This window comes from Impatiens glandulifera, chromosome 1, assembly GCF_907164915.1.
Source record: "Impatiens glandulifera chromosome 1, dImpGla2.1, whole genome shotgun sequence".
Lineage (NCBI taxonomy): Eukaryota > Viridiplantae > Streptophyta > Magnoliopsida > Ericales > Balsaminaceae > Impatiens > Impatiens glandulifera.
In genome coordinates, this window is record NC_061862.1 from 91094391 (window position 1) to 91110939 (window position 16549).

At 24.6% G+C, this 16549-nt stretch overlaps 1 protein-coding gene and 1 pseudogene across 1 annotated transcript; one reads left to right on the top strand and one right to left on the bottom strand.

Annotated features, from left to right (window-relative positions):
• Positions 1-1514: 1514 nt before the first annotated feature.
• LOC124936003 (secoisolariciresinol dehydrogenase-like) lies at positions 1515-2516 on the top strand. Its single transcript, XM_047476458.1, has 2 exons — positions 1515-1552; positions 1700-2516. The coding sequence occupies exons 1-2, from the start codon at positions 1515-1517 to the stop codon at positions 2514-2516; spliced, it is 855 nt and encodes a 284-aa protein (XP_047332414.1).
• Positions 2517-10298: 7782 nt separating this feature from the next.
• LOC124936015 lies at positions 10299-11185 on the bottom strand (annotated as a pseudogene).
• Between the last annotated feature and the right edge of the window lie 5364 nt (positions 11186-16549).

Below are 16549 nucleotides of genomic sequence, written 5' to 3' on the forward strand. Positions count from 1 at the left end.
AAATAAGATCATAGTTCATTTTAGTAAAAGAAGGAGAAAGTCTTAGAGAAATAATCGAGGGAAAATTAATAAATAATCACCATTGAAGCCGCTCTTTTGAATTGTTTATAAGTTGTCATTATTGATGTAAGTCCGATTCTAAACAAACAAAAAAAATCTAAGAACTTGATTTCAAGCTTTCGTTTATGACTGTTCGTTCTTCAGTTTTATTGTATATGACTATCCCTACGTTGATTAGAAACTATTTCCTGAATCAATTTGAACAAAACGAGCTTAAATCAGAAATGTCTAAAATTGAAATTAATTTTCTAAAAAATAAGTTGTTGTTCTTGTGCTTTGGTTCAAAATAGTGATTTTGTTAGGATCCGATACAACAACAGAAGGGGGTTGAATGTTGTTATGTTAAACATTGTCTTTCAATGTGGTTTTACATCTTGTTAGAGATTAAAACATGTTTCTATTCTCTTGATAAATCTTCGCAAGCTCTTGAAATAGATTCAATTGCGGAAACGCTTGCTGGATTTGAAGCTTATGAATGCAAGATAACAAGACGGTAAGTAAATGACACGGAAAGTTGTATGGATGTTCAAAGATAAAACACTAACGTCACCCCTTCTTCTGTTTTCCAGAAGGATTTCAATAGAAGGCTTTGGTTTGTATAACTTCTACACAAACCCAATCAGAAACCCATTACTTAACAACTACCTGTTATGAACTTCTAGTAATCACTCTCTGTTGAATAGACAACTTCTGTTCAACTTACAATACTTAATATGCTCTTAGATATTACAATATTATATCTCTCAACTTACATAATACACTTATGAAGTATGAGCTAGAGAGAGTAAGTAGATTGAGTATTCGTAGATTGTTGAATCGTTTTGAATGCTCAGTTGATCTCGTATTCGTTGTGTGTATGTATTTTTGTGTAACCGCTTTCGTCGTTGGGCTTTAAAGCTCTTTAGATAATATGCATGACAATGGTCGAATTTTGTCGGCAATTCATAAATCTTGAATTGACTGATGAGGATTCAACATTAAATACTCCCATTTAATGCCTTTGTAATCTAGGGGATTAGGTAACCAAGAAAACCACTGTTGTACAATAGTAGACTCCATTTTTTGAATACATGTCATCTTTCTGTTGGTTACACTTTTTGTCAACTTTGATCTGCTAGATGTGGCAGTCTGATCTTGGATTGACTTAAAGATTTCGGCAATTAATGCTTGAGTAATTCAGGGGTTAGGTAACCAAGAAAGTTGTCGTTGTACTTTGTTGTCTTTTCGTAGCAACGGTCGACTCCGTTTCTTGAATATGTGTCGTCTTTCCATTGGTTGCACTTCTTGTCATCTTGAGTTGATGTGGCAGTTAGTTGTTAGCGCCGCTGATACTGTAGAAGAGTGGTTGGCACAACACTGCTAGTTAAGAATAATAATCTTTTTCTCTCTTCAATTTTTTAAATAAAACTGGACCATATATATATATTCGAGAAACTAAATTAACATTTTCAAAGATGGGAGCTTCAACACTTTTAGTTTTCGCTGCCAAAAGGTATGTATGTATGTATATGGTTTAGATAAGCCCTCGTTGATTCAGCTTATTCGCTATCGAAGAGAATAAACTTAATCGAATTGCGCAGCAAACATTTATAAAATTAAACCTTCCTTGCTCATTTATTTCTTCTATACATTTTTTCAGGCTCCAAGGAAAGGTGGCCCTAATCACCGGTGGTACAAGCGGCATAGGGAGAGCAACGGCACAACTTTTCGCAAACCACGGTGCTAGAGTTGTCGTGGCCGATATCCAAGACAAACACTTCCCTTCCCTTTCCGATCAGACCAGCCCAAACGAGACCATATCATTTGTCCACTGCGACGTAACAAATGAAGCTCAAGTGAAAAATGCGGTAGATTCCGTAATGGACAAGTACGGAAAGCTCGACATAATGTTTAGCAACGCTGGGATCACAGGGGACACCGGTCCCACCATCATGGACACGGATCTCCAAGGTATAAAGAGTGTCTTTGATGTGAACGTGTATGGCGCATTCATGTGCGCCAAATATGCGGCTAGAGCAATGGTTCCAGCGAAGAGCGGGAGCATTATTTTCACGGCTAGTTCCGTATCGGTTGTGACTGCCTTCAGTAGCCATGCTTATAAGGCGTCGAAGCATGCTTTGGTGGGTCTGACTAAAGGGTTGTGCGTGGAACTCGGTGGAAATGGGATCAGAGTGAATTGCATTTCTCCACATGGAGTTTACACTCCGTTGGTTGCCTCGACAATGCAATTGTCGAAGGAAAAGGCGGATAAATTAATTTCGGAGACAGGGAACCTTAATGGTGTGATTTTGGAAGAAAATGATGTGGCGGAATCGGCACTTTTTTTGGGAAGCGACGAGTCTAGGTATGTTAACGGGTTGAACCTTGTCGTGGATGGAGGCTATAGCACAACTAATCCAGCATTAGTAGATGCTTTTAAGAAGATTATGTCTAATGATACAACTAATTATAATTAAGGTTGGGATGAAAACATTATTAAAAGAATAATTATTTGAATGTTGTAAGTGGTTTGTTTAATAAGAAAGAAAAAAGTTTTGCTATAATTTAATATATTTGGATCAATTCATGAAAGAATATGCTTTCATGGAAGAGAGAAAATGATTATTTGAATTATAAGCACACGGGTTTAGGATTGAGGGGATAGTTTGGTGATTCTAATTGAAATTGTTTTTATTTGATTAATTGGTAAAGATAAATTAATTTTAAGATTAATACTTTTTTAAACGAGTTGATCTAAAATGAATTTTGTCCTGAAATATATTATATTATGTTACTTGCTCATGCTAAAAGATAGAGTGAATTTAATTTAGTAATATCTTAATTAAATATAATTATTTTTAAATATAGTATATATTAATATTATATTAATTAGGAAATATTATTCTAATCTCTTATAAAAGAGTTGTAAAGAACGTTATTAAAATCATTCCAACAAAAAAATCATTTTTAAATTATTTTGGTATAAATATCATATCAAACAATAATTCTTCTCCAACCGAAAAATCATTATCAAACTCAAAAGAATATTCTTATAATATATCTTTTTTACATTAACTTTTATAATTTTTTAATATTACCCAATATATTTTACTAACTTATAAATTACATCACAATATTATAATATCCACAATATTATAATATCATCCAATTATTTTAAACTTAATTGTAAATTTATTATAAAAATTTATTATTATAAATTTGAAACATTATTATAAATTTATGTTATATAAAAAATATTATATAAATGAATTAAATTGTATAAATAAATTAAATTAATAATTATATAAATAAGTTTATTATAAAATATATGATAAAAATAAAAATATAAACAAATAAAAATATAAATAAATAAAACATATAAACAAATTAAAATATAAATAAATTATATAACTAAGTTTAATATACAAAATTAATTAAATAAAAGTTTAATAACTGAAATGTAAATAAAAAAATTGTGTGTTTTTGTATCATAGGAACGCATATATGCGCGCTTTGGAGAGAGAAAATGAGAAATCTCATTTTGGGTTCGATTGGATACCTGAAATCTCATTTTGGGTACGAATATGCATCTCAGATGGTAATTGGTTAGTGTCTATTTTTCTAGCGTAAGCTGATGGATCAATCTTATATGGTGCATTTTACTTATAAATACAAAAGTTAATTAAGTAATTGTGGAGTAAATAATTTTTATATTTAATATTATAAAACATGAAATAAGAATAATTTTATATTTTATACTTTAAATAAATAGTTATAAAATTATTAAAGTCATTTAAAAACAACAAATATCACATAAAAAATATCCCCAAGATATGAAAATTTTGAGAAAAAAAAAAATGTTACACATCAAATTATTGGACAAAAGTATCTTCATTATTAAGCTCCGTCAACGGATTAAACCGACATTTTAACATGTATATAAAAAAAGTATTATAATAATAATATATGAATGATATAATTGATAATTGAAATTAGGTTATTGGTTACTATACTTGAGGACAACTTTTTCCTAACTATGGTGTCCAATTTTAAAAAAATAATTACGATGACAACTTTTTCCTAACTATTGTGTCCAATTTTAAGAAATAATTATGTTTGGTAACCTTGTAATTTGTATTGGAATTAAAATTAAAATTTTGGTAGTTCAATTTTAATTTTAAGTTTGGTAAACTATTTAATAAAGAATTTGAATTAGAATTAAAATTTTAATAAAATTCAAATTTAGTATAATTTTATAATTCTAAATTCCACTATTTTTAACTCGAAATTATAGTTCTAAATTTATTTTATTTTTATGTTTATTTCAATCAAAATAACATATTATTTTATCATTTAAAACACGATTTAAATTTCAATTAATAAATATATTTTTGAATTTATTATTTTAAAATATTGAACCTATATTATTTTTTTAATATAATAAGTTCACATTTTGAACTGATATATATTTTCTTTTAATTTAAAAAGATAACATATTGACTGATATTTTTTTTTAATTTAAAAAATTAAAATGTCGAATCGATTTTTTTTTTTAAAATATATACAGTTAAAATGTTGAACCGATATATATTTTTTAAAAGAATCGAAAATTAAAAGAATCTCTTGATAATTGAGTTATTGTCTCCGTTGGTTGCCTCGGAAATGCAATTGACGAAGGAAAAGGCGGACAAATTAATTTTGGAGACTGGGAACCTTAATGGCGTGATTTTGGAAGAAAAGGATGTGGTAGAATCGACACTTTTTTTGGGGAGCGACGGTCTAGGTATATTAACGGGTTGAACCATGTCGAGAATGGAGGTTATAGCACAACTAATCCAGCATTAGTAGATGCTTTTAAGAAGATTATGTCAAATGATACAACTAATTAGAATTAAGGTTCTGATGAAAACATTATTGAAAGAATAATTATTTGAATGTTGTAAGTGGTTTGTTTAATAAGAGAGAAAAAGTTGTTACTATAACTTAATATATTGGATCAATTAATGGAAGAATATGCTTTCATGGATGAGAGAAAATGATGATTTGAAATATAAGCACGAGGGTTTAGGAATTGAGGGGATCTATCAATATTGAGTTTGCTGATTCTCATTGAATTTGTTTTTATTTGATTAATTGGTAAAGATAAATTAATTTTAAGATTAATACTTTTCTAAACGAGTTGATCTAAAATGAATTTAGTCCTGAAATATAATATATTAGGATTACTTACTCATGTTAAAAGATAGTGGATTTAATTTAGTAATATCTTAATTAAATATAATTATTTTTAAATATAGCATATTAATATTATATTAATTAAGAAATATTAATATATATATATATATATATATATATATATATATATATATATATATATATATAAAGAGTTGTAAAGAAGGTTATTTAAAACCATTTAAACCGAAAAAATTATTTGTAAACTCATTTCGGTGTAAATATCATATGAAACAGTAATTCTTCTCCAGTCAAAAATTCATTCTCAAACCCAAAAGAATATTCTTATAATATTTTTCTTTACATCAACTTTTATAATTTTTTAATATTACCCAATATATTTTACAAACTTATAAATTACACCACAATATTATAATATCATCTAATTATTTTAAACTTAATTATAAATTTATACTAAAAATTTATTATTATAAATCTGAAACATTATTATAAATTTATGTTATATAAAAAATATTATATAAATGAATTAAACTATATAAATAAATTAAATTATATAAATAAATTAAATTAATAATTATATAAATAAGTTTAATATAAAATATAAGATAAAAATAAATATATAAACAAATTAAAATATAAATAAATAAAACATATAAACAAATTAAAATATAAATAACTTATCTAAATTAATTATATAAATAAATTTAATATATAAAATTAATTAAATGATAGTTTAAGGACTGAAATGTAAATAAAAAAAATTATCCGTTTGTATACAGTAGGAATGCATTTAGGGTGCTTTGGATAGTTTGGTTGAAGGTGAAATCTAATTTTGGTTATGAATGGAGATGGTAATTGGGAGAGGTAATTGGTTGGTGTCTCTTTTTCTAGTGTATGCTGATGGATCAATCTTATGCTTTGATTTGATTGCTTGATTTGATTAAGGTTTTAAAAAAAATTCAAAATATAAAAAAATAATGATTAACGATGATTTTGAGAAAATAATAATTATTTTTAGTAAAAAGACTTAAAAAAATATTAATATATATAAATAAAATAAAAAATAATAATTTAAAATTTATAATATTTTAGTATTTTGGTTAATTAAATTAGTGATATAATTGTTAAAAAGTGATTAATTAAAAAAATGATTTTGTTTAAGTTATTTTAAAAACTCAAAGAAAATAAGACGGTACATTTCACTTATACAAAAGTTAAGTAATTGTGGAGTGGAGTAAATAATGTTTATATTTAATATTATAAAATATGAAATAATTTACTTTAAATAAATTGTTATAAAATTATTGAAGTCATTTAAACACAACAAATATGACATAAAAAAAATGCTGCAAAATATGAAATTTTTTGGGATTGGAAAAAAAACATGTTACACGTCAAATTATTGGACAAAAGTATCTTCATTAGTAAGCTCCGCCGATGGATTAAACCGACCTTTTAATATGTATATAAAAAAATATTATAATAATAATATATGAATTATATTTGAAATTAGATTATTGGTTACTATACTTGCGGACAACTTTTTCCTAACTATTGTCTCCAATTTTAAAAAATAATTATGTTGGATAACCTTGTAATTTGTATTGAAATTTGGTGATTTAGTTCCAATTTTAAATTTGGTACACCCTCTAATACTAAGAATTTGAATTTGAATTATAATTTTAATTAAATTCAATTTAGTATAATTTTATAATTCTCAATTCCACTATTTTTAACTCGAAATTATAATTCTAAATTTTATTTTATTTTTATTTTTATTTTAAACAAAATAAATTATTATTTTATCATTTAAAACACGATTTAAAATTTCAATTAATAAATATTTTTTTGAATTTATTATGTTAAAATATCGAATCGATATTTTTTTTAATATAATAAGTTAATATTTTGAACTGATATATATTTACTTTTAATTTAAAAAGATAACATATTGATCAATATTTTGTTTTTTAATTTAAAAAATTAAAATGTCAACCCAATTTTTTTTAAATATATGAAGTTAAAATGTTGAACCAATATATATTTTTTTAATCAAAATTGAAAATTAAAAGAATCTCTTGATCTTGAGCTATTCTAATTAGTTGGGTTAACCCAATACTTTAATAAAATATATAATATTAAAATTATTTTTATTATATTTTTTCTCTAAAACATAAGAATTGAAATGTAATTAAATGTCAATTTTTATGGAATTGGAATTCAATGTCAATTCTAATTTTAATTCAATTAGAATGTATCTTGTGCATTTACACGAGTAATAATATAAAAACCGAGAAAAAAAATTACGGTGAAAATGTGATAGCATTTTTAATTTACTCTCATATATATATATCCAAATTAATCACAACTCTCGACCCGACAATCAAGACATTTTGAAAATTAAGAATCATTATATATATATAACTTAGTTAGTTAAAAAGTATAACTTATACTCGGCAATCGGGACACTTTGAAAATTAAACATCATTATATATATATCTTAGTTAGTTAAAAAATATAACTTAGACTCGGCAATCCGAACAATTTGAAAATTATGCATTATATATATAGAGAGATTAGTTAGTTAAAAAGATGAACTATATATTGTTAAAACGTACCACGTTCATCAAATTTGGTGTTAAATTTAAAATATAAAGTTTTATTAGCCTAATTGGTTAAAGGGTTGTACTTGTTTTATTAGGTTACGAGTTAGTAACATACTTATAACATTTTTAATTTTAATTTTAACCGTTTTAAGTTTATGAGCGGGTCAACCCACAATCCGACTCAAGTATCCATTTACTCTCACATATATATCCAAATTAACCACAGCTTCGACCTAGAAATCCGAACACTTTAAAAATTAAGCATAATTATATATATATATATATATATATATATATATTAGCCTAGTTGGTTAAAAAGTTGTACTTGTTTTGTTAGGTTGCGAGTTCAAAACATACATATAACATTTTTAATTTTATTTTCAACCGTTTCAAGTTTATGGGCGGGTCAATCCACATTCCGACCCAAGTATCTATTACTCTCACATATATATACAAATTAAATACAATTCTCGACCCGACAATCCGGACACTTTAAAAATTAAACATCATTATATATATATATATATATATATATATATTAGTTAGATAAAAGTTGAATTATATATTGTTAAAACATCCCGCGTTCATCAAATTTGGTGTTGATTATAAAATATAAAGTCTTATTGGTTTAGTTGGTTAAAAGGTTGTACTTATTTTGTTAGGTTGTAAGTTCGAAATATACATATAGCATTTGTAATTTTATTTTCAACCGTTTCAAGTTTATGGGCGGGTCAACCCACAATCTGACCCAAGTATCTATTACTCTCACATATATATTCAAATTAAACACAGTTCTCGATTCGGCAATCCGGACACTTTGAAAATTAAGCATCATTATATATATATATATATATATTAGTTAGTTAAAAAGTTGAACTTATATTGTTAAAACGTTTCTCGTTTAACAAATTTGGCATTGAATTTAAAATTTAAAGTCTTATTAGCCTAATTGGTTAAAGGGTTGTACTTGTTTTGTTAGGTTACGAGTTAGTAACATACATATAGCATTTTTAATTTTAATTTTAACCGTTTTAAGTTTATGAGCGGGTCAACCCACAATCCGACCCAAGTATCCATTTACTCTCACATATATATCCAAATTAACCACGGCTCTCGACCCAGCAATTCGAACACTTTAAAAATTAAGCATAATTATATATATATATATATATATATATATATATATATATATATATATATATATATATATATATATATATATATATATATATATATATATATATATATTAGCCTAGTTGGTTAAAAAGTTGTACTTGTTTTGTTAGGTTGCGAGTTCTAAACATACATATAACATTTTTAATTTTATTTTCAACCGTTTCAAGTTTATGGGCGGGTCAATCAACAATCCGACTCAAGTATCTATTACTCTCACATATATATACAAATTAAACACAGTTCTCGACCCGACAATCCGCACACTTTAAAAATTAAGCATCATTATATATATATATATATATTAGTTAGTTAAAAAGTTGAATTATATATTGTTAAAACGTCCCGCGTTTATCAAATTTGGTATTGATTATAAAATATAAAGTCTTATGGGTTTAGTTGGTTAAAAGGTTGTACTTATTTTGTTAGGTTGTAAGTTCGAAATATACCTATAGCATTTTTAATTTTATTTTTAACCGTTTCAAATTTATGGGCGGGTCAACCCACAATCTGACCCTAGTATCCATTACTCTCACATATATATCCAAATTAAACACAGTTCTCAACCCAGCAATCCGGACACTTTGAAAATTAAGCATCATTATATATATATATATATATATTAGTTAGTTAAAAAGTTGAACTTATACTGTTAAAACGTTTCTTGTTTAACAAATTTAGCGTTGAATTTAAAATTTAAAGTCTTATTAGCCTAATTGGTTAAAGGGTTGTACTTGTTTTTGTATGTTGCGAGTTTGAAACATACATATAAAATTTTTAATTTTATTTTTAACCATTTTAAGTTTATGGGCGGGTCAACCCACAATCCGACTCAAATATCCATTTACTCTCACATATATATCCAAATTAACCACAACTCTCGACCCGGCAATCCAAACAATTTGAAAATTAAGTATCACAATCCGACTCAAATATCCATTTACTCTCACATATATATCCAAATTAATCACAGCTTTCGACCCGGCAATCCAAACAAAAATTAAGAATCATTATATATATATATATCAATTGTGCTTCCACTCCTCCAAATATACCCTAATAATTTTTGCTATTAATTTGTGTATTTAAATAAATTATTAAGAAAGTTAGTTATATATTGTTATCTTCATTAATTTCTTATTCTTCAAATCAAATATTTATGCTTTTATTTATTTTGTATACATTTATTTGTTATTGCAATACATTTGAGTGTTGTTACACACCTTCATATTACAAATTGGTGTCAAACTTGTAACTAAGAATTTAATCGGTAATAAAAAAAAAAATTTAATTTGCATTGTGTATGCTAAATCCCCCATCAACCACCAAATTGAGCCCACTCACATACTTAGCATCATCACTAGCCAAATAAAGGGCAGCCTTAGCAATATCATCTTCTTTCAATGTCACTCCTTTTAGATTAGCTTTGGCATTCGATATTAATTCAAGCCCTTCCCTATCCAATTCAAGGTAATCCCTAGCCATGGGCGTTGCCGCAGTGTAGGGAGAAGTGCAGTTGACCCTTATTCCAAACTGACCTAACCTAACCGCCAAATTCCTAGTTAGCCCCAGTACTGCGTGTTTCGAACAACAATAGGCATGAGTACTCGTCCCACCTAATATCGAGGCTATACTTGCGCTTGAAATGAAGTCTGACTTAGCCGGGACCATGACACGAGCTGCATGTTTCATGCCTTGGAAAACACCCATCACATTGACGGCTAGAACTTTCTCGAAATATGACTTCTCGTTTTCAATGATCTCTTGTTTGAATTCATCGATTATGCCAGCGTTGTTGAACATTATGTCGAGCTTTCCAAAGGTCTCAACTGTCTTGTCCATTGCGGTTTTAATATGGCCCTCATTCGTCACGTTGCAATGGACATAGGTGAAATCTTTTGCGCCTATTTTCTCACGCAATGATTGTCCTAATTCGTCTTGGATGTCGGCAATGACGATTTTTGCCCCGTGTTCGGTGAAGAGCTTTTCCGTGTATTCACCGATACCACTAGCTCCGGTTTAGCTCCGGTTATTAGAGCCACCTTTCCTACAAGTCTTAAGAAAACATTTATTATAGAAAAAAATTGTATTAGTTAAGTATGTTATTATTAGAATTTAAGAAAACATGATAATTATTACTTTTTCCCAACTCCAGAGAGTAATGATGCTGTCATTTGTTGTTTGTTTTAATATGAAAATTGGGTGATTAAATATATAGATTCTTAAAGTTAAGGCACCATGTCAGTTGGGGTAAACAAATATGAGAAATGATACGACAAGAAAGGGAACAACGAAAGGGATCTGATCTGACACATGTGCAAAAAAGATTAAAAACGAAATTATTTCATCCCTTCTCTCAACTCTCTCCGACAAAAATATATTTTGTTCATTTTTCTATCCGGAGACTGACAAATTAATTTCATCTCACTTATAACGATTGGTACTAACTTCATATACCAATCGCTCTCAATCGACAGAAGCCTTCTTGTTGTTGCCTTAATTGGCAACGACGACGGGTAGATAATCAATCATTATAGCCTATAACGATTGGTGTAATAATCAATCGCTACTTCCTTTAGCAAAACAATTTTTTTTTTAAAATTTTGTTATAATTTTATTCCTTTAGAAAGAAAAGCCTTTTATAAATACATTTTAACATACAACATCTTTCAACGTAATGAAAAAATCTATCAATTCCATACCTAAATCCTTGCCAATAGTCCACTAGAAAAAAAGTAACATTTAGGGGCGGTTTTTACCGCCTTTATTGCATAATTTACCGCTGTTAAAAGACAATTACGGCGGTAAAATTACCGTAGTCAACCGCCGTTAATAGTTTCGCCGTTAAAGAGATTTTGACATTTAAGGGTGATAAATTTACCGCAGATAATAGCCTTTAACTACGGTTTATAAAACCGTAGTTAATAGTCTCTAACTGCGGTCTATAAAACCGCAATTAATAGTCTCTAACTACGGTTTATAAGACCGCATTTAATAGTCTCTAACTATGGTTCCTAAAATCGTAGTAAATTGTTTACTTATAAATGCGAGATTTTCACCGCAAGTAATAGTTTCTAACTGCGGTTTAAAAACCGCAGTTAATATTGGTTATAAAGGCGGTGCAAAACCGTAGTTAATAGTTAGTTGGCTATATATAAATGCGATATTTTTACGTAAGTAATAGTTTTTAAGTTCAGTTTAAAAACCGCAATTAATAGTGGTTATAAGTTAATAGTTAGTTGACTATATATAAAAGTAATATTTTTATCGCAAATAATTGTCTCTAATTACGTTTTAAAAATAGTGGGGTTATAAGTGTAGTTAATAGTCAATTGGAAACAATAAAAATCATTCAAAATAATAGTATATAATTAACACTCCATTTTTATATTATAATATTATCTAAAAATATAATTATATCCAAATATAATTACATCAAAATATAATTATATAGTATTCAAATTCATACAAATAAACATTATTATATCAACAAAAATTATCAAATCCCAAAATTTTAAACAACTTCTCTTCCTTCTCTCCGGACCTATAAAACATTCAAATAAAAATTTATCAATTAGTAACAAATTACATTTTTTTACTCTCTTTTAACAAGCAAGAACTAAGTTAAATATTTCCTATATTAAATAAATTGATATAAATCACATATGATAAATTCATTGGAAGAGAGAATTCATACTAACCTGCTAATGCGCTGCAAATTTCCCTCAAAGAAATTTTATTGTTTCATCTATTTGTCATTTGAAGTAAAAAGAGATCACTGAAATAAAATCATGGAGAAAAATGAGGAAATCAATTTATGTTTTGAACATTCATTAATTCTTTTAAATTTATATTAATGACAACCACATTATGATCAACCTGAAATTCATGAATAATGTTAATTATATTCAATGACCCAATTTCTTGTCATGCTTCTATTAATACACAATAACACAACTTAATAAATGAATCTTTACAAACCTACAAATAATCATTATCTCCAAGATGGAGGACCTGGCCGATGAAACAAAAGTACTATACTTACAATTATGCGCATAAATCTTCTTCAAATGTACTTGTACAAGAGAGTAAGGTGAAGCGCGAGAAAGATATTAGGGAATGTAGATAATGTTGTTAGGGAATGTAGATAATGCGCAAAAGAGAATAGGGAACGTAGGTAATGCTCGATAATAGGTTGAAGCTCCGCACAAAGAGGAAGGTGAAACCGTGTAGAAGAAAATGGAGGACTGTGTGAAGTGGAATAACCCTTAATTCCTTAATATTTTTATTATTTTATATAATTAAAATTTACATAATATTAAATGCAATAATTCTCAATTATATTTATAAATTTACATATTATATATTTCAAAGATATTATATGCATTTAATTTTTTAATTAAATTCTTATATTTTTTTATTCATATTTAAAAATTATAAATATAATTTTATTTTATCTACTTATAAGTACAAATATTATAAAAAAAATACAGTAATATTAATTAAATTATCTATTTTCTATAAAAAATATTTATATTCTCGTATTCTACAAAGTTTATATTTGTTTAGTTGCTTTTATTATTATTTATGATTAACAGATTATAAATTATAAATAAAATAAAAATTACTTTCACGCACTTTCTTAATTAGTTTTTGATTGTTTATTTTTTTAATTTTCATTATTTAAAATCTGAAAATAATTTTATTGTATTTTATAATTTATAAATTAAAATACAGAAATATTATTAATAATTAAACAAATTACAATTTTAAATACCTTTGAGTTTAAACTAAATTCAAAAACAAATACAATAAAAATGCTAAATAAATAATTGATAACAATTTATTTCCATTAATCAATAAGAAAATAGTTATTGAAATTATCAAATCTTCATTAAACATATTTTAGGAATGTAAATGAGATAAAAATAACTAGTCCTCTATATTTTAGAATTTATTTAATAAAGAGTTTATCTTAATATATATATCAAATTATAAAAGTACACAAAAATGATAAAGATTTTATCTTAATATATATATATATATGATTTTATAAAAGTAATTTAGATATAAATTTTAATTTAAAATGATAGAGAGTTTATCTTCAATTAAAATATATGAATATTATATATATATATATATATATATATATATATATATATATATATATATATATTATTAATTTTATATTATTTGAAATTTAGATATATTATTTGTAAATGTGATTAAATTATTTAGTATAAAATTAATCTTAAATATAAAAATAAAATAAAAATATTTATAAAATTGTTATGCACCTGAAAAATTACCTAGTTTTTATGACATTTGTTATCTATATAAATATAAATTTATAAATTAGACTTTTGTTATTAATTAAAATTTTATTTTATGAATTAATTTGTGATGAATTAGTCTATTATTTAATTTATTATTTAATTAGTGATTAAATATGAATAAGATTTAATATTATTTTTAGTACTATTTATAAACTAAATTTTTATAAAATTATGAAACCAAATTTTTTTTATGGATATAATAGGTTAATATTTAAATTTATAATATTATATAATTATTGACTCAATCACTATATATATTTTGAGGAGTGATAGAGATAGGGAATTTGGTGAGGGAGTTTGGTGAGAGAATGACTTGGCATCACCTTCATTGGTTGGAAAATGTAAAAGTGAGAGGAAAGAGAGAAAAGAGAGAAATTATTTTAATTTTTTAGCGAATAAGATTATACAAGTCATTCCCTCACCAAATTCCCTCACCTAATCATTTCTCATATATTTTATAATAATAAATATATTAGTGGTTATAACTAATTTTATTACCGTTTAAAGTCTTGATAATGTTAATTAGCATATATATATATATATATATATATATATATATATATATATATATATATATATATATATATATATATATATATATATATATATATATATATTTATTATATTATTTCAGAAATTTAATTAAAATATAAGTTAAAAAACTAATGCAACACAAATGCTAAGTAAATAATTGATAATAATTTATCTCCATTAATCAATAAGAAAATAGTCTTAACAATATCAAATCTCTATTAAACATATTTTTAAAACCTAAATGAGATAAAAATGACTATTTATCCTTATTTTTAAAATTTATTTAAGCTAAAAAAAGATAATAGTTAATACCAAATTATATAAAAGTGTATACAAATATGATAAATAGTTTATCTTAATATATATAATAATTTAAATATAAATTTTGATTAAAATGATAAAAAATTTATTTTCAATTAAAATAAATATAATATATATATATATATATTATATTATTTGAAATTTAGATATAATATTTGTAAATGTGATTAAAGTATTTACAATTACATGAACTAATCTTAAATAAAAAAAATATGTTTTTTTTTTTGTATATTATTGTGATAATTACATTAACTAATCTTAAAAAAATATTAAAAATTATAATTAACTAATCTTATAAAAAAATATTAAAAATCTTTACATAATTTTGATGCACATGTCAAATTACTTTTTTAAGACATTTGTTATATATAAATATAAACTTATAAATTAGAATTTTGTTATTATTTAAATTTTATTTTATAAAATAATTAGTGATGAATTAGTCTATTAAATTAATTAATGTGAAAGAGAAAAATATTAATAAGATTTAATATTATTTTTAGTATTATTTATAAACTAAATGTATATAAAATTATGAAACTAAATTTAATTTAAATTTAACCGATATAATAGTTTAATATTTTAATTTATAATAATATATAATTATTGATTCAGTCACTTTTTTTAACTTATATTCTAATTAAATTCCTAAAATAATATAAAGAAATAATTTTAGCTCCTTAAAATTAAGTCAATATTTATTTTTAACTTACTTTTATAAAAAAAATTATATATACATATGAGAGAGAATTGAGAAGGAACTTAGTAGAGAGAATGATATCCTAAATAGTTGAAAAAACTAAATAACTTTCTCTTCTCTTTTTTATCTTTCCTTCCACTCTTTTATTTTTCAACTTGACATCATTCCCTCGTATCGTATCATATATATATATATATATATATATATATATATATATATATATATATATATATATATATATATATATATATATATATATATATAATATTTCATTTTAATTAATAAATATATTAGTCATATATATATATATACTTGTAACTATATACATGTTATAATTTCTTTCATTACGGTTCAAAAGTATTGTTAAAATATATATATATATATATATATTACATTATTTCATTAATTTAATTAGAATATAAGTTTAAAAAATAATACAACAAAAATTCTAAATAAATTCTAAATAAATAATTGATAACAATTTATCTCCATTGATTAATAAAAAAAGAGTATTCATAATATCAAATCTTCATTAAACATATTTTAATAATGTATATGAAATAAAATAACTAATTTTTTATAATTTTAAAATTTATTTGACTTAAAAAATATAATAGTGCATACCAAATTATAAAAGTTAAAAAATA